General features: G+C 43.6%; 1 protein-coding gene across 1 annotated transcript; it reads right to left on the bottom strand.

Annotated features, from left to right (window-relative positions):
- Nucleotides 1–699: 699 nt before the first annotated feature.
- chchd1 (coiled-coil-helix-coiled-coil-helix domain containing 1) lies at nucleotides 700–6,570 on the bottom strand. Its single transcript, XM_034100820.2, has 3 exons — nucleotides 6,231–6,570; nucleotides 3,065–3,183; nucleotides 700–1,304 (listed from the first exon to the last, which is right to left on the bottom strand). The coding sequence occupies exons 1-3, from the start codon at nucleotides 6,367–6,369 to the stop codon at nucleotides 1,194–1,196; spliced, it is 369 nt and encodes a 122-aa protein (XP_033956711.1). The 5' UTR covers nucleotides 6,370–6,570; the 3' UTR covers nucleotides 700–1,193.
- Nucleotides 6,571–20,091: the final 13,521 nt, after the last annotated feature.

Below are 20,091 nucleotides of genomic sequence, written 5' to 3'. Positions count from 1 at the left end.
CATGCAAGCCCCACAGGTGCACACTGTGGCCAACAAAACAACAGAGATGCCATCTCCAAACGCTTTTCTGGCCCGGAATGTGCAAAGACATATCAATGGGTGAGCAACCTTATATACCGGATATGGAAGCCCCTCCAGAGTGAAATGCTTTAGTGAGAATACACTAGAGGGGAACATGCAACCCCACTGTGGGCATTGTCCCCGGTTATGACCATTACATGTATGATCTGTATGTGTATTTGTAAAGCGCTATAATAAATATAAGGATTATTTATTATTACCAGTGTGATTTTGGTGACGTTGTGACTGTCCTGGACAAAGCTGCAGTTGTGACTGAGGACAGATGAAGCTACCACACCTACTGCTCACTAAACTACTTCACAATCAGTCAATGTGTCACTTGCTATTGCAAAGGGAAATGATAAACATCCACCCTTCACATGGTCCCTTTGAAGAGAAAACGTTCTACACATTTCATAAATTAGTCTCCAAGATATTTCTGGAGCTCTCTCACCAAGTTCGATAACTGAGCCCTCCTCCATTTGTAGAATGCATTCTGGGAAAAATAGATTACACAAAGGATATTTAGCAATGATTAGTTATTTGATTTGTCACTTTGTACTGTTAACACAAGTCAGGCTTTAAAGCTGTATGGAGTATGGAAGCGGGGCGCTGTGAAAGAGAGGAAAGAAACACCTGATTGGTCAGAATATTTTATTGACAGTATAAATCCATATCACCCCACTGAGCGCTGCTTACTGCTCATCTGTGTTTACAGGGTGCTTCTATCTGAACACCTCTTAACCACAGGAATGACGAGGCACGTTAATGTACAGTGATAACGGTAAGCTGCAGCCAGGAGCCAAGAAACCAAAGAAGAAGAATTGCATCAGTTGGAATAATACCATCTGACCCGAGAGTCCACTCTGCTAAATTGGATTGAGACAAAATGAGGACACGAGGAGAAAGTCACATTATTTTTCAAACCATAAAACACAGTGTGTTGTGAATACAAAGTCTGCACCATGACGCTACTGGGGTTTCGTGATGAGAAGTCCTTAAGCTCCTTCCTTCATTAATGTAATAGATTCTGTTGTTGAGTCATACAGCCGTCGGCATCTCCTCACCATCATGACATCCTCTTAAGGCTGCACATTTCAGGTCTGTATGAGTTATGCATGAAAGTCTGTTTCCTAGATCTCTGTGCGCAGGTTGGGGAATCTCTTCAGCAGGAGGGTGGCTTGTTTTGGGGGGAGCCGCTCCCCCTGCACGCCGCTCAGCTCAGACGTGTTCTTCTTAGCAGCCTGTGAGAGAGGAACACGGTTTGTTAGCAGTGCTTTTATTAAGTCATGGGTTAATAAGTACTACTAGCCGAGGAAACGTTTGCACATCTGCAGCACAGCTTGCTCATGCTCTCCGAGAGGTCAGATCACTTTGATATTTCAATGGGTCAAGTGTTAGTGGAAGGGCTGACCAACACCTTTCCACAGGCCAGACACCAGTTTCATGGAGCTGACATTAAACCTTTGACAAAAACTTAGACTGACTGACTGAACTGGTGAGATAGCTGCCTAACACAAATGCTGACAATTAAGTGCTTACCATCGCCATCAAAAAATCCCCAGAATAATGTTGTGAAAAATATGTTATCAATATTCAAAAGCCCTAGGTCAGGGGTCGGCAACCCGCGGGCCGCATGCGACCCTTTAAGCCCTCTGCTCTGGCTCCCTTGAGCTTAGACAAAAATAAGAAGGAAATAAAATAAAAGTATTTGTAGGACTATTTATATTTTGTTGCATGGTTGAAAATGTTTCGCATCTTGTATTTTGAGGCGATACTGTGACACATAAATAAAAAACAAAACGGTTTTAATTAGGTCAACTAAAATTTGCGTCACATCCTGCTCCGGTCCCGCGCGAGCGCCTTTTCTTGGAGGCGAATAACCTGACCCCCGGCTCGATGAGCGAACTATGGATAAATCAAAGAAAAGTACCGGAGGAACACAGGATTTAATTCTGTGTGGATAGAGTTATATGCTTTCACAGCAAACGATGCTGGTTTACCGGTATGTTTGATATGTAGAGAGACGTTGTCAACGGTGCTGCAGCCTTTACGTATCGAGGAACAACACGGGAGAGGAAGACAGCTGACGATCCAGTCATAATTCAATGGGTATGTAATTTATTTCAGAAAACACTTTTTGTTATATTCCATGGAATGTTCCTAACGTCCCGATAGCAATGAATATATTAAATACATCCAAACATTAATCTGTGGAAGCCGTAGCGCTGTAAAAAGCACGACCAATCATCTGAGCCGGCCCGGCTAAAATAACTGATGGCCTACCTGCCTGTCAGCCTTCCATCTGGGCACACACTTATCTCGTGCCCTCATTGGTCATGTGTGCGTTCGTGTGTGTGTTGGAGGAGGGGCTCTGTGAGGAAGTCTGAAGGAAGAGGCATATTTTTTCCGGTTGTGTATTTTCAAATTCTAGCGCACTCGAGCTGGTTTCTCCATTCTTACCTACCCTACCTTGAACTCTTATTAGGGTGCAGATATATGTTTCATTTATTTCAAACTGGGCCCATTTTAATAATATTTGTTTTTCCTTCAAATGTGCAGAGGACTCCCCAAGTGCTGTGTTTCATTTATTTTAAAGTAGGCCTGTGTATTATTTTTAATTCTCCTTATAAGAGTTCTTTGTTTCTTATTACAGGTTAACAGTTTTATATCATGTAATACATAGCCTAATAAATGCAAAAAAAACTGTAGTTTTTGTCTGATATAAGAATACAAAACTATGAAATATGTTTTGCGGCTCCAGACAAAAAAATGTTTTGGAAAAAGGAGCAAAATGGCTCTTTTGGTCAAAAAGGTTGCAGACCCCTGCCCTAGATTGTAGACAAATAATTGTGTGTACTTTTTAAGTTATACATCAGTGAATGTGGCATTACCCAGGATGCATTGGAAAACTCATTACTTCAGGGTCCTGTAGTATTCCTCAGCATATTTTCATTTGGACATGCTGACCTCTTGCTGTGTGTTTGTGCTGCGGTCAACGTACCTGAGCCTCGTCCACGCAGCTGTAAAAGGCCTTCGTCTCCGCGGAGCACACACTCTCCACAAAGCTGTTCTGCTTCCAGCACGCCATCAGGACCGAGATCTCGGTGACACACGACGCGCCTGTGGAGAAAAAGACAGCTTTGACTGACTGGAGTTACCATCGCCCCCCCACCCTGTCCGATGGTCACTGTGCAGCTCCAGTCAGAGCAAACACACACATGAAGTCATCATCAGGATGTTTCCTTGTTTCCCTGCTGCTACACAAACATAACGGTAGACCTCTGCAGCAGGATCAGCGGCGTAGCTGTGGGTGGGCCCGGGTGGGCCTGGGCCCACCCACATGCACGTCTGGCCCACCCACAGCCAATCAGCGCTTCATAGCGCAGAGCCGGGAAGCCCAGAAGGAAGTGCCACAAACTGCAGTTCATCTAGTGGCCGACAGGGGATGGATGCAAAAAGGAGCAATTCCCATAGACCCCCATGTTAAAATGCCCAACTTTACAGCAGAAATAAACATCTTTCTTGCCTGGATCCAATAAAACGTATTCTGGATATAGTTAGATTCCACCTTCATGACAATGGAATAGGCAGTGCATTTTTTTACCGTGAGTTTTTATAGTAAGTAAAGTAACTTTTGCCGTGAGTGAATGAAAGTATTATTTCATCTTGAGGTCTGCAGTTTAGCGTGTACACATTTGCTGAATATGAAAACACTCAGTGGTGCCCACTGTGCGACTGTCAAGGATAAACAACCTGTGCCCCCGATATATGTTGTATGTATTATTGCTACACAAACATTACATTGCAGTTTAAGTGTCGCCAACTCCGTTTAAGAGATCTCGCCCCCGTCTGTGTGAGAGGGGGCGGGGCAGTTTACACACACGCAGCTGCTACAACATGCAGCAACACACACACACGGAGGAGATGGCGGAGAGAACGCTCTCCGAGGTGTGGTTAAACTATAGCCGTGTCGATGTGGACAATACTCGTTATCAAAAGTGGAATAAGAGTTTATCATGTGAGGGCGGTAACACGAGCAATTTGTCTAAACATTTAGCAAAAGTGCTCCACATCCAGACGGAGGAATGCACCGGGTTCCACTGTCTTTCTAGTAGCTCTGTAGCCCCCCCCCCCCATCCACGAGGAACGTTTCCACGTCAGGTGTTATGCTAGCAGCGACACACCGAGTTAACTACATTATACAAACATGGGTTAATGATTAGAGGAAACTGAGTTATTTATTTTGTTAAAGTTTCAGCTGTTCTGTTTACAGTTCTGTCATCACATTATTTAATATGATTTGTTAAAACATTGTTGTTTCTTTTGATGTGAAATATTATGTATTTAATTTAAATAAAAAGTAATGTTAGTTTTGTTCACAATTTGTTTAGTTAGTTTACCTTATTTTTTTCTCCAAAAGAACCGATAAAAGTAATGTTAAAGGACCGGATCGATAAGACATAGACATAGACATACCTTATTGTCATTTCAACAAGACACAGAGTGTACTATTAAAACGAAATTTCGTTGTACTGGCTTACAGGAACAGGACAATATAAAAACTTGCTAAAATTGTACATATAAATAAATAATAGTGACGTGGTGCTGATACAATTAAAGATAAAGTGTGCGTTTAAAATATAAAGACTTACTATACATATAAATAAAATAGACATACTATATAACAAATATGTGCTCTTTACACAGCGCAATGTAATCTTTATGTTACTGGTCTGCTTGCTGTTCAGCAGTCTGATGGCTTGGGGAAAAAGCTATTGCAGAATCTGGCTGTTCTGCTCTTAATGCTGCGGAACCTCTTGCCGGAGGGCAGCAGGGAGAACAGAGCATGGTGAGGACGAGTGGGGTCTTTAAAAATGTTCTGGGCTTTTGTTAGGCAGCGTTTCTGAGCGGTGTCTCTGATGGGAGGGAGAGAAACTCCGATGATCTTCTCTGCTGTCCTGACCACTCTCTGCAGATACTTCCAGTCTTTGGCGTTGCAGTCTCTCGACCAGATGGAGATGCCGCTGGTCAGCACGCTCTCTATGGTTCCTCTGTAGAACGTGGTGAGGATGGGAGGGGGGAGCTGTGCAGGAAGTGTAGGCGCTGCTGTGCCTTCTTAAATAGTGATGTAGTGTGAGTGGACCAGGTCAGACTGCTTGTGATATGCACCCCCAGGAACTTGGTGCTGCCTGTAGTCTTCACTGCTGTGCCGTTGATGTGGAGTGGTGGGTGCTTTTTGTTCCTGAAGTCGACAATCATCTCTTTTGTTTTATCGACATTCAGGATCAGGTTGTTGGTGTTACACCAGTCTGTCAGATGTTTCACCTCCTCCCTGTAGGCCTGTTTGTTGTTGTCCCTGATGAGTCCCACCACTGCTGTATCGTCCGCGTACTTTATGATGTGGTTGGTACTGAACCTGGAGCATAAGCATATGCGCTATCGATAAAAGTAGTAGTACCGTTAAAGCCTTAACGATAGCCATCCCTATGTGGATGTCAGTTTTACACACATTCTGAGGCCGCCGTGCCTATGTTTTTGTTTTCACTGCTAATTTATGCTTAAGTTCTATTGGTGCATTAAAAAATCATTACAATCATTAATGAAGTTTCAGCTCAGACCCCACACTTAATGTCTCCCCCTGGCCCACCTACATTTCTCCAGGCCCACCCACACAATAATTCCTGGCTACGCCACTGAGCAGGATACAAACACTTTAAAGAAGTAGATCACGCAAATGACTACTGTGCCTTATTCACTTTATTATTAACATATTTTGGTTGTATGGTTGATGTGAGATAGTTGTGAACAAATTGTTTATGTGAAAAATGGTTTCTCTTTGACGATACCAAGCACATCTCTAGACAATAGTAACAAAATGGCTTGGCAGATCTGGACAGTGTTGGGGGTCATTGAGGATGCTGAGTCCCTTCTGACATGTTCAGGATCAACAATGGCAGTTTTACAACATTTCCTGGTTTACAGGTCTTGCAACTAGACAAAAGAGGCAAGTGTTAGATGGGCGACTGTCAATCAAATGAGGGACATTGTCTCGATGTGTGGCATGCAGGACAAATGATACAAATGTGCAGTCCACCTGGTCCCATGTCATCCATACTGCATGACCTGATGTTATGAAGTGTGCTGTGAAACAGACAGCCCCCCCTCACCTCCTCTCTTGACCCTGCGGTTGGCCACCTCGTCCTTGAGGACCAGCGGCTTGTTGGGCTTCAGCACCGGTCTGCCGTGCTGCTTGCTGAGCATCCGGCTGACCTTCTCCTGGAACAGGACACCACGCTGCGCCGCCATAACCCGTCTGTTCCCGGCCTAACCCGAGCGGAGCGAGAGCCGCTGCTGCTCAGACTCCGTGTGACCGGGAGGAGAGGGGAAACCAACACAAACAAACCGTCTTCAGCTCAACGACTCACTCCTTCAGCAGGCTCTACTGTGTAGCGCCATGTTTACCGTGAGACCCAATTCAGTGTCGTAAAGCACAGAAAAGCGTACTTCCCTTACGACACATTATGACGACAAGCGGCCAGTGCTGCATTTAGGTGCTGTCGTAACTCTCACAACTTTAGTAAGACACGAGCAATCCGACAGTAAAAATGAATCAGTGAAGTGAAAGAATATAAGTTATTAATAATAATATGACAATAATTATAACAACAACAATATTAATATCATAATGCAACAATAATCATTGTAATTATTATTATTATTTGCAGTAGTAGTAGTAGTTGGGTCAATATCACTATAAAGTAACTTTGGTGTCCCCATCAGAATCACTCAGTTATCATGAACATGGAGCAGAATAATGAAACTTTGAGGTCTTATTATAAAAGGCCAAACATTTACTCACATATCAGTACAATGATATGTCTCTTGAAATGTGTTTCCTTCATTTTGTACCTTATTTTTTCATTGGATCTACAGGATTTAGGCATGTCCCACACACTGCTCTGCTAACTACAGTGTGTGTAATAAGTGGTTAAATGATACTACATTTAAAAAAAACAACGATATGGTTGTTATCGTCCACAACGAGTTATTTGATAAAACGTCATTTTGATCATGTATGTGGAAGCTATTCAGTATTTTTCACATTTATTTAATGTATTTATTTGTTATTTTTTGTTTTGTAGAATTAATTGATTTACAGCCATATTATTTAAGTTAAGTTGTGTTCCAGCTAAAATACTTTTATTTTGAAGGTGATGGGTCAATTTGGGCACACAGCTGGGTTTATTTAAGGCAATCAGGGCACAGCAGCAGTCAGTGGGCACCGGGAAGGTCTATGGTTTTTTACTAGTGTCAGGGCTGAGTTCAGCAAACATTTAAACACCTTTTGCTGTATTGTTCCCGCAAGGTGAAACTAATAAATACAACAAAAACGTTGATGCCTTGTCTGGACAATGGATTAATTACCAGCTCCTGATCTGCGTAAGGTCCACTGTGCCTGGTGCCTCAGTGGCCTTTTGAAACGTTGTTGTTGTTGTTGTTGACAATCAATCAATCAATCAATCAATCAATCAATCAATGTTTATTTATATAGCCCAATATCACAAATGTTACATTTGTCTCAGTGGTCTTCACAGTGTGTACAGAATATCAGTATGACAATACGACACCCTCTGTCCTTAGACCCTCACATCGTACAAGGAAAAACTTCCAAAGAAAACCCAGTTTAAAGGGAAAAATGGGAGAAACCTCAGGGAGAGCAACAGAGGAGGGATCCCTCTCCCAGGACGGACAGACGTGCAATAGATGCCGTGTGTAAATTGAAAAGATAATACATTTGCAACATAGGTAGTCCAAATGTTTGGAGATGCATGTGTGTATAATAGGAAGATGAATCCATGAGGATATCCATCCAGGACCACAGCCACGACTCAAGATCCAGCGGTCGCGATCCAGGACACAGGACCGCAGGATCATCCATGACTCCGGATCCCAGCGTATATAGACACCAAAAAGAAAGACATTTGGGGAAGCTGGGTTAATCGGAACATGAGAGTACACAGGTATAGACAGAGAGAAGGAAGAAGTAAGATGTCCCCCGACAAACTAAGCCTATATCAGCAAAACTAGGGGCTGAATCTAATCAGCCCTAACTATAAGCTTTATCAAAAAGGAAGGTCTTAAGCGCACTCTTAAAAACGGATAGGGTGTCTGCCGCCCGAACACAAACTGGAAGCTGATTCCGAGAACCAGGGCGGTAGGAGAGGGAGAAATTGAACCGGGTGAAGAAAAGGGCCCATGTAGCCTGTTGGGAATTCAGTCTGCGGGCCGACCGGATGTACTCCAAATTCTTGTGGTCGGTCCACACCAGGAAAGGTTGACTGGTCCCCTCGAGCCAGTGACGCCACTCCTCCAGAGCCAACTTCACTGCTAGCAGCTCCCGGTTTCCCACATCATAATTCCTTTCCGCTGGAGTCAAACGCTTTGAAAAGAAAGCACAGGGATGGAGTTTTTGGCTGTCCATTGCTCGCTGAGACAGGATGGCTCCCACCCCCATATCAGAAGCATCCACCTCCAAAACAAACTGTCTTACAGGATCGGGTACTCGGAGGATGGGGGCGGAGGTGAACCTGGCCTTAAGGTTCTGGAATGCCTCCTCAGCCGAGGAGGACCACTGGAACATAACCTTAGAGGAGGTCAGGGCTGTGAGAGGAGCGGCCAAGGTACTGTATCCACGAATGAACCTCCGGTAGAAGTTGGCGAAACCGAGGGACTGTTGTAGCCGCTTCCGGGATTCTGGAACCGGCCAGGAAGTGACTGCATCAACCTTGGAAGGATCCATCTCGATGCTCCCCTGTCCCACGATGTATCCCAGAAAAGAGACAGAAGATGTGTGAAACTCGCACTTCTCCATTTGAACAAACAGCGAGTTCTCGAGCAATCTCCTGAGAACCGCCTGGACGTGGTGCACGTGTTCTTTCAGCGTCTTGGAAAAGATCAGGATGTCATCCAAGTAAACAAACACGTGTCGGTCCAACATGTCTCGGAGCACGTCATTTACCAACGCCTGGAATACTGCAGGGGCGTTGGTAAGCCCAAAAGGCATGACTAGGTACTCGTAGTGCCCCGAGGTGGTGTTGAAGGCGGTCTTCCACTCATCCCCCTCGCGAATACGTACCAAGTGGAACGCGTTACGCAAGTCCAGCTTTGTGAATATGGTTGCTCCCTACAGCAACTCGAATGCAGAAGAGATAAGAGGCAGTGGGTATCGATTCTTGATCGTAATGTCATTAAAACCCCGAAAGTCGATACAGGGCCTTAGGGTCTTGTCCTTCTTCTCCACAAAGAAGAACCCTGCGCCAGCAGGTGATGAGGACGGGCGAATAATCCCAGCCGCCAGAGAGTCATTGATATAAGTCTCCATGGAAACTCTTTCCGGAGCAGACAGGGAGTACAATCGACCCCTGGGAGGGCTGCTGCCGGGATGCAGGTCGATGGCACAGTCGTAGGGCTGGTGTGGTGGTAAGGAAGTAGCCCTCGACTTGCTGAATACTTCCTTGAAGTCCAGATATTCTGGTGGAACTCCTGTAACATCCAGAACTTGGCTGGGGTTCACCGAACCCTGAGGCGTGGCAGCCTGTTTCAGGCAGATCAGATGACAAGAAGGACTAAAACCCAAAATGGCTCCCGTCTCCCAGTCAATGTTAGGGTTGTGGCGGCGGAGCCATGGATAACCCAGAATCAGCGGAATATGTGGAGACCGGAGAACATGAAACTGAATAGTTTCGTGATGGTTCCCAGACAGGAGCATGTGAACGGGTACAGTCTGATGAGTCACTGTCCCCAGCAGGTGACCGTCTAAGGCGTTGGCTGGAACTGGGCGAGACAAAAGAACCCGGTCTATTCCCAACTGCAGCATAAGCTTCTCGTCCATAATATTCGTGTCCAAACCAGAGTCAATAAAAACAGCAAGAGCCTGAGAGCTATCCGGTAATAGCAACCTGGCGTGGCTCAATGGTCTCTGAGTGGGAACAAATCCAGGGGTTTGGCTCACCAGTATGTTCCCCATTACTGCTGAGCCTTGCCTTTTACCGGGCAGTGAGAAACAAAATGGCCGGCCCGGCCGCAGTAGAGACACAGGTTACGACGTCTGCAATGCTCACGTTCCTCCAAAGTGAGGTTGGTGCGACCCACCTGCATGGGCTCATCCCCCCCTGGTTGCGGCTCTGGAGTGAGGTGAGGAGTCGCACCCAAACTCGGACGTCGGGGCGCCCAGGCATGTTGAACTCCCTCCGATCGTCTCTCCCGTCTCCGTGTCTGGATGCGTCGATCCATGCGGGAAGTCAGTTCAATCAACCCATCCAGTGAATTGGGCAGATCAAATGACACCAGCTCGTCTTTAATGTAATCCGCCAAACCACGCAGATAGGCGTCACACTGGGCTGCAGAATTCCAGTTGCTGAGGCGGCTTTGGGCGCGAAACTCAATGGCATAATCTACCACAGATCCATTACCCTGGCTCAGGTTCAGTAGTCCTCCTGCAGCGTCTGGACCCACAGACACAGGCCCAAACACCTTGCGCAGCTCCGCAGAAAAAGCGGGGAACGAAGAGCAGGCGGGTGTTTGTTGCTCCCATTCCGCTGTGCCCCACAGTCGGGCTTTCCCAGTCAAATTATTGACCGTGAACGCCACACGAGCAGCTTCAGAAGCGAAAGTGTGTGGCTGCAGCGCAAACAGGATAGAACAGTTCGTAAGAAACGGGCTGTAGCCCTCCGGTTCCCCGGCGTAGCGCTCCGGAGTTCCCACCCGAGGCTCCGGGGTAAATCCCATCAGAGGTGATGCAGAAGCGGGTGTATAGGAAGAGGCGCTGGAGCGGCCACTCCTGCCACTAGCTGCTGCATAGTAGCCGTTAGCTGCTGTAGCTGCGCAGATAAATAGGTTAGCGTCTGGTCATGTGAAGAGTTAGCATGATGAGCCTCGGTGGCCAGGGCGGCTATCGAGGCTTCCTGCCTCTGGAGAGCGTCCTCAACTCTCTCGAAATGGTCTCTAGGTGAAGAGGAGTGCGCTGGGTCCATGTTCTGGCCAGATTGTTCTGTCACAATCTTAAGGAGAACCCAAATGCAGCACTCGAGAAACCAAGGAGAATTGGTAATATACTTTATTGGAGATTCCACTGGATCTGAGGAATACCAACCGAGCAGTTTAACGCACCGGAGGACAGCGAGCAGAAGGTGAGTCAGGGACAGGCAGAGGGTCAGGGAGTAAGCGAGGCGGTCAGCGTAGATACAGGCAGGGTCGGATAACAGGCCAGACAGGATAGTCGAGGGACAGGCAGGATCAGGAAACAGGCAGAGCAGGCAGGTCGGGGACAGGCAGGGTCGGAACCGGGTAGGCATCTAGTTTCAAACGTGGGAAACACAAGCATGAGGCAAAGTACAATCTGGCAAAGAGTGTGTGTAAGGTGCGGGTTTAAATACTGGCAGAAGCTAATGGGTGCAGAAGAGAAAGAGAGTGAGCTAACGAGTGGGTGTGGAAAACAGGTGAGACAGGTGAATGGAAAACTACTGGTGAATGATGGAGCAGACTATGACAACTAATGTTTTAAGGTTATCATAAATGATAAAAAAGTGGATCTGTCAATGAATAATTCTTCCTTACTCCTAAGATATTTAACCTTTCTGTGTGTTGACGTTTACGACCAACCCTGACTCTGTTATCTCCCGTAAGGAATGTGCTAATGCAGTCATATGTTGATATTTCTCAGTCTATGACCGGTCAACTCTCGGTCACAGAGCCTAAGAGTCAGGCAAGTGATTCAGTGTCTCCAAATGTTGGGGATATCTCCAGTGTTCCCAGCTGTTGATTAACTCTCTGTAAACTAGTTAAAAGGTCTATCGAGAGAGAGGCTGGGCATAATTGATGTGGCAACCCACCCGGGCAGTCGGAACCTCTTGCTGCTGTGACTTGTGATATGAATTCTCCGGCCGATACTTGTAATAAAACACCAGTGTTTGACATCAAAGCTCCAACTCTCCTTGTGTCTCTCTGAGTCCTGACTCTCCATTGCTGCAGAAGTTTCCCTTACATAAGTAACAGTGGGATTTAAAATATTAGAGAAGATATGGAGAGGTTCTTTCGTAGTGTGTGGGATATGTGATGCTTGTGAAACATGTAAGTATTCCAATTTATAGGAGAAAATGGTTTCCTGAAAGAGTTATGTTGGGTAAATATGTAACAATGGATGAAACCATATTTAGAAGGAGTTTTTGTAATATCATTAGTAGACATTCATTGTGTTGTTTAGATGGCATTTAACAACTAAGACAGATAGTATGATTAGAAAAAAGACAGAGTGGAAAGGGTTGAATTTATTTCACCTCAGTGTGCGAGACTTCCAGTCTATCCATAGGTAATCCGTCCCGAGAACTGGACCCCCCCTCTGAGTCAGAAAGGCTACCACCCCGACCCTCCAAGCAGACAAAAGACCTAACCCAAAAGAAGACTCCTCCTTCTCCATCGAACAGACAGAGAACCAGAGCTGAAACAACAACAACAAGACTGCATCCAGAACAGTAGCGTGGCGTGGGAAAAAAATTAGGGGAAGCCAATAATACGTCCTTTCTTTTGGGTTGGGGGTGTGGTTGTCAATGTAGGACTTACACACGCCTGTTATCTAACCGACAGGTCCGCACGCACTCTCCAGACAAAACTCTAATAAGTATTCATTCACAAACTAAATCAGGAGACCTTTAACGTTTTACGTCCGATTTGCTCCTTTTTTCCTCGCTGAACACAGCTCCAGTTTGGGCATTGGCCTGTCATCAGATTGTATTTGTTGGTGTTGCTGCTGTAGCGGAAGTTTAGTCCAATTATTTTTGGTTAAATAATACTCCAAATCTCCACCCTCCATAATTGCACTTGCTTCAGTTGCTTGCTACTTTCTAATGGCGGTGAGAGTGGTGCAGTGACGCTATCTATCTTCTATCGATTAGATTTATGATTGGAAAATTATAAAAGTAGGGTAGACATGTGGATATTATCCGACTGAACAAAACGTGCATTTATCTAACAGGTTCGTTTTCCACTGACCTTATTTCGAGCTATTTTCCAAAATCCTATAAAGAAATCCCATTGCTTTTTTGTCGAGGGAAACATGAGGGAAACCGAGCGCAGCTTACTTCCGGGTTTTAGGACAACACTGCAACACTAAGTTGATGCGATTTGATTGGATTGTGAGGCAAGGGAAACCAGCCGCCTCTGGCTTCCCTTGGCCCTTTCTCATTTCATCAAATCCCCCTCCTCGACTCCTCGACCCCTATGTCCTCTGGTAGTGACCCGGAAATGAATTTCAGCGCGCCATGTTGAAGGACATCTCATTTCTCTAAATGCACTTCGAGGACCGAGGATCGAGCGTCGAGGAGGCTCTCTGGAGGAGCTATAACCGAGGATACACTGATGGGTCCTCCACGGTTCTCCACGGCTCCTTCGTGGATGCATTTCCGGGAACAGAGATTTGACGCACGGCCGGACTTATCTCAGCCAATGACAGCTCTGCATGTATCCCCTGGATATTATTTTATTAACTGCTTTCATCGCGATGCGATGTTTACAGTGAGAACAGCTGTGAGGTCCGTGCAGAAAGCAGAGCAGTGTGTATAATATATATCACTCAGTATAACAGGCCTACTCTTTTTATTTGCTTTAGTTTAGTAGATATCTACAAAGAGTCGATATTTAAACAAATTCTAAAACCATTTAGTGCTTCACATAATAAAATACACAACGGCTGTAGCCTGTTTTAGGAACTGTATGTGCGTGTGTGTGGTGTGTGCAGTGTTGGGAAAGTTCACTTTCTACATGAACTAGTTCAGTTCACAGTTCACACATTTTAAAATGAACTAGTTCAGTTCATAGTTCATAATTCAAAATGTTGAACTAAAGTTCATGGTTTCAAAAATGAACTAATTTATAGTTCATAGTTATTTTTTCAATACGTTGCTGCAAGCTATTATTTGTCTCCTGTACGATGTTAATGGGCCATTTCAATGTTTACAATATCCTCAGAGGGCCGTACAAGTTATTGACCTCTGCTTAAAAAAACTAAAATCACAACTCATTCATTTCATTCTGTGCAAAGAAAAAGCAACCTCTTAATCCAGATATCTCACCATGACTCGCGTATGCATGCACGTGCAGGGTGTGACCACCAAAACAGAAAGATATGGACACAAGATGTGTGCAAATGTATTTAGTTTCCTATCCATGTGAACATGGTTTAAGTGTGGGGGACCTAACCTCCTCTAGGGGGGTCCGGGGGGCATGCTCCCCTGGAAGATTTGTTGCACTTTGAGAGCAACATTAGGAGATCTATGGACACATCTCTCAACACCCAAACACAACTGTAAGCAGATTTTCTTTTAATTTATGGATATTTGACAAATCACTCCCCTTTCAAACTGTATTCTTCTTTATTAATAACTGTCATATAGTATTTTATACCTGTTTACTTTATTCTCTTGTTTTTTTTATAACTATAATGATCATATAAAGATGTGCCTTTACCTCACTGGTTGTAGACAAAGCTTCTTATATTCGTTAGCATAGCTAGCTAACCAGATGCTAATGATAACAACACAGTTATTGACTGTATGACAGATGAGCAGATCGCCACTGGGCTTTCAACTAAAGACACAGACACGCAGAAACTGCGGCATGTGTATGGATGGATTTATCGGTAATGCAATTTCTGAAGTGCTGGAGTGGCGTTCTGGTGCTCTCCGTCAGAACTGCACCCCTGTCAGTCGAGACATATACTACGTGATGACACGTTAGGCTCGTGTTGTGTTCAAGGACCCTGACCTTGGCCAGGAAAAACAGGCACTCGCTTGTTTAATTTTTTTGCGGTCTAGATTTCTTTCATTTTTTTATTTTTTGCGTGTGTTTATAAATTACCTCGAGGGCCGTACCAAATTGTCTCGCGGGCCGTATACGGCCGGAGGCCGGAGGTTCCCCACCCCTGCCGTAGAGTCTCACTCTGAGCGAATGCTGCTGCAGCTGCTCTCGGCTTCATCCATACTAATTCATTCATTCATTCAATGCTCGCCGGTTCCGCGGTTCCACATTGTTTGTTGTGAGGAGTCTGATATATTTAGTATATTTATATTTTAGTGCGACAGCCAGGGGTGACAGGCGCGTACGCGTCACAGGCAGCTTGCTGTTGCCAGATTGGGTGGTTTTCCGCATTATTTTGAAGCCTGTTTACGGTGTGTTTTAACTGGGTTTTCGGCTGAAAGGCATATGAAATCTGGCACACTTTTGAACGCCGTTATAATACAGTGCTGAGAATGAACGCAGTTTTGAACGCCGTTATACAGCGCTGAGAATGAACGCGTTCTCAATTACGTTCATCTAGCGGAAATACAGTACGTTCAGTTCACGTTCGCCCAAAATATGAACGCGTTCATGAACGATCGTTCATTGAACGCGTTCAGGTACATCACTGGGTGTGTGTGTGGTACAGTGTGTAGTACAGTCAGTGTGTAGGTGTGTGTGGTACAGCGTGTAGGTGTGTGTGTTACAGTGTGTAGGTGTGTGTGTTGTACAGTGCGTGGATGCAGCGGACAGACAGGTCTCAGTTGGTTTGGTGTCCTCTGCTTACTTTTAATACTTGTAAATACAACTTTTGGCCCGTAATTTATTATCCTCATTGTAGCGACCAGAGAGAGGGGGGGGGGGGGTATATCCAGTCTCCGATAGTGTTACGTTATTATGAGAGTGCTCTGTTTGATTCTGAAATGTTATATATTTATATAAATATATATGTGTGTGTGTGTGTGTCCGCATCTGTAGCCTGTTATTGTCTCATTATACCGCACTGTGAATGAATCAAAGTAAATATATAAGTGGTCATGAACACATCTGTCCATCAGACAGAGGGCTGCTGTGCCTCTTGTCATCATTAATGGACATCTCTTTAAAATGACCGCTCAGAGGAGAGGAGTTCTCATTTCTCTAACCGCCTGCTGCTTCCCCTCCTCTCTCCTCGGTTCCCCTCCTCGGCTCCTCGGCTCCTCCGCTCACATCTCCTGTGGGCGGGACTAAGTATCGAGGATAGGAGTCGAGGAGGGGAGTCGAGGAGGGGAGTCGAGGAGGGGAGTTAGAGAAATGAGAAAGGGCCCTTGACTAATCACAGGTTGACAGGAGCAAGACATGAGCCTTGTCTGATTGGTCAATCCCTCCATTTTTTTTCACCAAGGGAAGCCAATTTCGGCTACCCTCCTCTCGCAACAGAGAGTGCAATCTACTGTGTCACCATAACATCTATAGGGGCGCTGTTTCACTCTTTGTAAAATACTCAATGAGAATGTGGGAGAGATGGACCGGCAGCAACACACAACAAAGAATTTCCGAAACTAAACAAAGTGTTTTTATTTATTTATTAAAATTATAACTACAATCCGAAAAAACAGGGGAAGCTTGGCTTCCCTTGGCCTCCAGGAGAAAAAGCCACTGATCCAGAACCATCTCCACCTCAGGCATCCAGAACCAAACAGCATGCTGACATACAGAGAGATACTCTCATCACTCCCTCTGACAGGGCATGAAGTTCCAAGCTGAGCCACGAGATTTGGCACAAGAGCAGAGTGTGGGACATGAGAGCAGAATCCGCCCTCCATAAAACAGCAAAGACACTGTAAAGGAGGAGATGAAATGCTAAGCAGTACAAGAACAGTGACATGATGTGAGCTGCAGATGTAACTGGGCCAAAGGCTGCCTAAAGGAGTTACAGCGGATGGATTCAAGAGCTGATGGATTGAAGAGAAGACAGAATCAGAGGAGTTGGCATGGTCGATTAGAAGTGAGGAGGCCGGGGTCACGACTTGATAAATACGTAAAGACAAACAGTTTTATTAACCATGAATTAATCAATTGGTAAATTAAAAATAGCAGTAAAGAGGAAACTATTAAAGTAAAATGAGAAAATCATCCTAAAACACACTGAGGGATAAAGGGGGAGACATGACAGAGTAGAACTATATTCTTCAATATTTTCATCATGTTAATAAATGATTCTTTAAGAGATTTGTATTCACGTGTGAATAAAGTAGTGATCTCATTTGTTACAATATTGATGATCACCATTAAAAGGATAGTTTTAGGAACCACTCTATAAGACAAATCTTTATTTGTATGGATAATGTTAAAGGGAGAGCTAGTGCCAAGCCAAATATAGTATTCCAATCTAAAGTATTGATTTCACCATTGTAGCATGGTTATTACCACAGGAGGGCTTTAACCTGTTAAGCCAGAGAGACCCCGGTACCGGGGCACTGCCGCAAAATCTTGCAGGAAACAGTGTCTGAGGGCATGTTCATTTAATAAACTAAGAATGTTTTATATCCATGTAAGGGGAAGAAACTCATCTAACTGATCATTTAAAAATGTTTTTAAAAAAACAAAACATAATGCTAACGCTGAGCCTCTGAATTAACAACGCGCAAAAAATGCTAACAGATAACAGATCGAAGGGTACCCTCAGTATCACTTAATTATACGAACTCGCGGAGATAATAACAAGAACAGACATCAAAACATATGGCGCTAGGTAGCTAAACACGCTAACATGGCTCACCTGTGTCGTAGTCTGATCAAAAGTGGTCTTCAATGGCAAACGATAAAAACGCTGCTGAAGTTAATTCATAGGTTCATCCAATGTGTCTGTGTCCCTTTGAAATTATTTATGATAATCCATAAGAAATATACCTGCGTTTCCATTTCTAGAAGTCAGAGCTAGAGACAGCTAACAAAAAGGTGTGCTTCACGCACACAGTTTTGCACCAGAGTGATCTGGTGCAAAAATATTTCTTTTAGGGATTGAAAGAAACCTTCCGCCCCAACCCAGATGTTCAAACTGAGCATTGAATGATAGTTTTAGAATGAACCTGCTCCATATCTGGGGATAAGATACTATTTGGTGAATGTTGACATGTTTCTAAATATTGATTGAATTATAACAGGTAATGCAGTGGCCAAGGGGCTACTGTGAGAGATGTAATTCCAGAATAGAATACTGAAGAAGTTGACCTGTGATGATGAAACAATTTTGTAATATTTTAACAGATATTAGAGTAACTGAGGTTTGAAATGTAGAAAGAACATATTACAGTTAAGTTAAGCTAAAACATAGTAATGTAATGACACATAATTTAATTTAGACAACATCTAGTAACTAGCCTGGTAAAGAATTAGAAGTAAAAGCCATAGACGTTATTGTTTAGGTCATTATGGGGATATACATTTAATTTAAATTCATAATAGAAAGACATTTGATGACAGTATGTTGGAATTCTGTATTCATTTTTCAGCTTGATAATAGACAGGTAGAAGCAGCATTGCCAGGTGCAATCGATAGGATTTCTGCACACGATCCAAGCAGAGAATGACGTACCTTACAGGGCAGATACACTAAGGAAATCATTCACTCTGACAGTATCATAACTTTAGTTGTTTTTGAATCCATAATGAATTACATAACGTTAGTGTGTGTCTTTACCACAAACAGGAATAGTTCATTGTTATATTTAGATTTGAGAAAGATTACAAGGATTTTATTTAGGAATAACACAGATGCTCATCACACATTTCCGAGCTATTGACATATGTTATTTAGTTCACCATGAAGATGTTTTTATTTTGTTTGTAACATATGCCAAATAGTAAGATACAGATATCAGCAGGTTCTGAATTATTATTCCTCTGTCCCACAACCAACAATAATGTGGATGGGGAGAACTATATCTACTAGAACCAGCAGAGATTAATAAATTACACCAGAGACACAGTAAAAGATGACACAAACAATTAGATAAAACAGACCGATAGAATGGCGCTAGACATTAGTTGAGAAAGGGGGTGTATGCAAAAAACTGAAGAAGATAAGATTGTTTAAATAAAGAGTAATATTTAGCTATTGTCAGATAGTTTAATCCTTCTTATACTTTGTAAAATAAAAAGAAGTGCCTTTACACCAGATACAGTATGAAGATGATTTATGATGTGAAAGGAGGGAGTTAGACGTTTTCCATACCAAGCTAATTGTTGCTATTTTACGAAGTGACATTAAAGGTTTAAGCTAGAAGTTATGCACAAATGAAACACTTCATATTTATGATGAATATGTATTCTTATTCGTATTTTTTACTTTTATGAGTTATGTACTATGCAATGTTCGGATGAAGAACTCATTGATTTCAGTATTATTTACATACCTTAAAGGGTATGTAAGGAGGGATTGTTAGAAATTACAATCAATGTTGATATGGCGTAATTTGAATTAAATACACTATTTAATTTAAATCAGTTTTATTCTGAAAAAAACGGAAGTTCACACTAACTATTAACTTAACACTTTTATTCTGAAAATTAAAGGTTAGCATTAGCATGTGGCGAAATGTTACGTTTTCGAACCGTGAATTGAAGGTGAAATAACGTGATGTTGTACCCTAAACACACTGGGTTTAACACTCATTTATTGACGCTGAAATCACATTTATTAGGGAATGTTTAAATAACCACAGACACCAGAATTATGTAATTTAGCAACAGAAAAAGGCAGGAATTGCATTGAACCCGCCCCCCCGACGACGCCGGCCAATAGGAGAAGACCTCAGATGACAACAGGAAGAGCAAGCCAATAATCGACCCCTCTTCTTCTCCTGACCAACACATGAGGAGAGCTCCTCCGCTTGCAATTTCATTTGTACACCACCGAATCTTTTGTGTAATTAAATGCTGTTAACTTTTATAAGCTTCCCTTGACTCTTTTCAGTCTCTCCTGCTCTCAGGCTTCTAGAATTGCTTTCATAATTCAACCCAGTCTCACGGCATTTCGTGTTATAGTCACAAAATATTATTATTGATTCGACACAGAGTGATTTTAAAAGCAATGTATTTCTACTGGTAGTATGTTTCGTGCCTAAACCAAATGTGACTTGCTCTATCGAAATCAGTCACATTGACCCGAAGACACATTTTCGTTTGTATTACTGGTCTGGGGGAAGCTCGCGAGTG

Source organism: Pseudochaenichthys georgianus, chromosome 15 (assembly GCF_902827115.2).
Source record: "Pseudochaenichthys georgianus chromosome 15, fPseGeo1.2, whole genome shotgun sequence".
NCBI lineage: Eukaryota > Metazoa > Chordata > Actinopteri > Perciformes > Channichthyidae > Pseudochaenichthys > Pseudochaenichthys georgianus.
This window is presented reverse-complemented; position numbering and strand designations above follow the sequence as displayed.

Coding starts and splice junctions, on each gene's coding strand:
- chchd1 (XM_034100820.2), bottom strand. CDS start 6,369: ATGGCGGCGCAGCGTGGTGTCCTGTTCCAGGAGAAGGTCAGCCGGATG. Junction 3,184..6,230: donor CCGCAGGGTCAAGAGAGGAG/GTGAGGGGGGGC, acceptor TTTTCTCCACAG/GCGCGTCGTGTGTCACCGAG. Junction 1,305..3,064: donor GCTGCGTGGACGAGGCTCAG/GTACGTTGACCG, acceptor CCTCTCTCACAG/GCTGCTAAGAAGAACACGTC.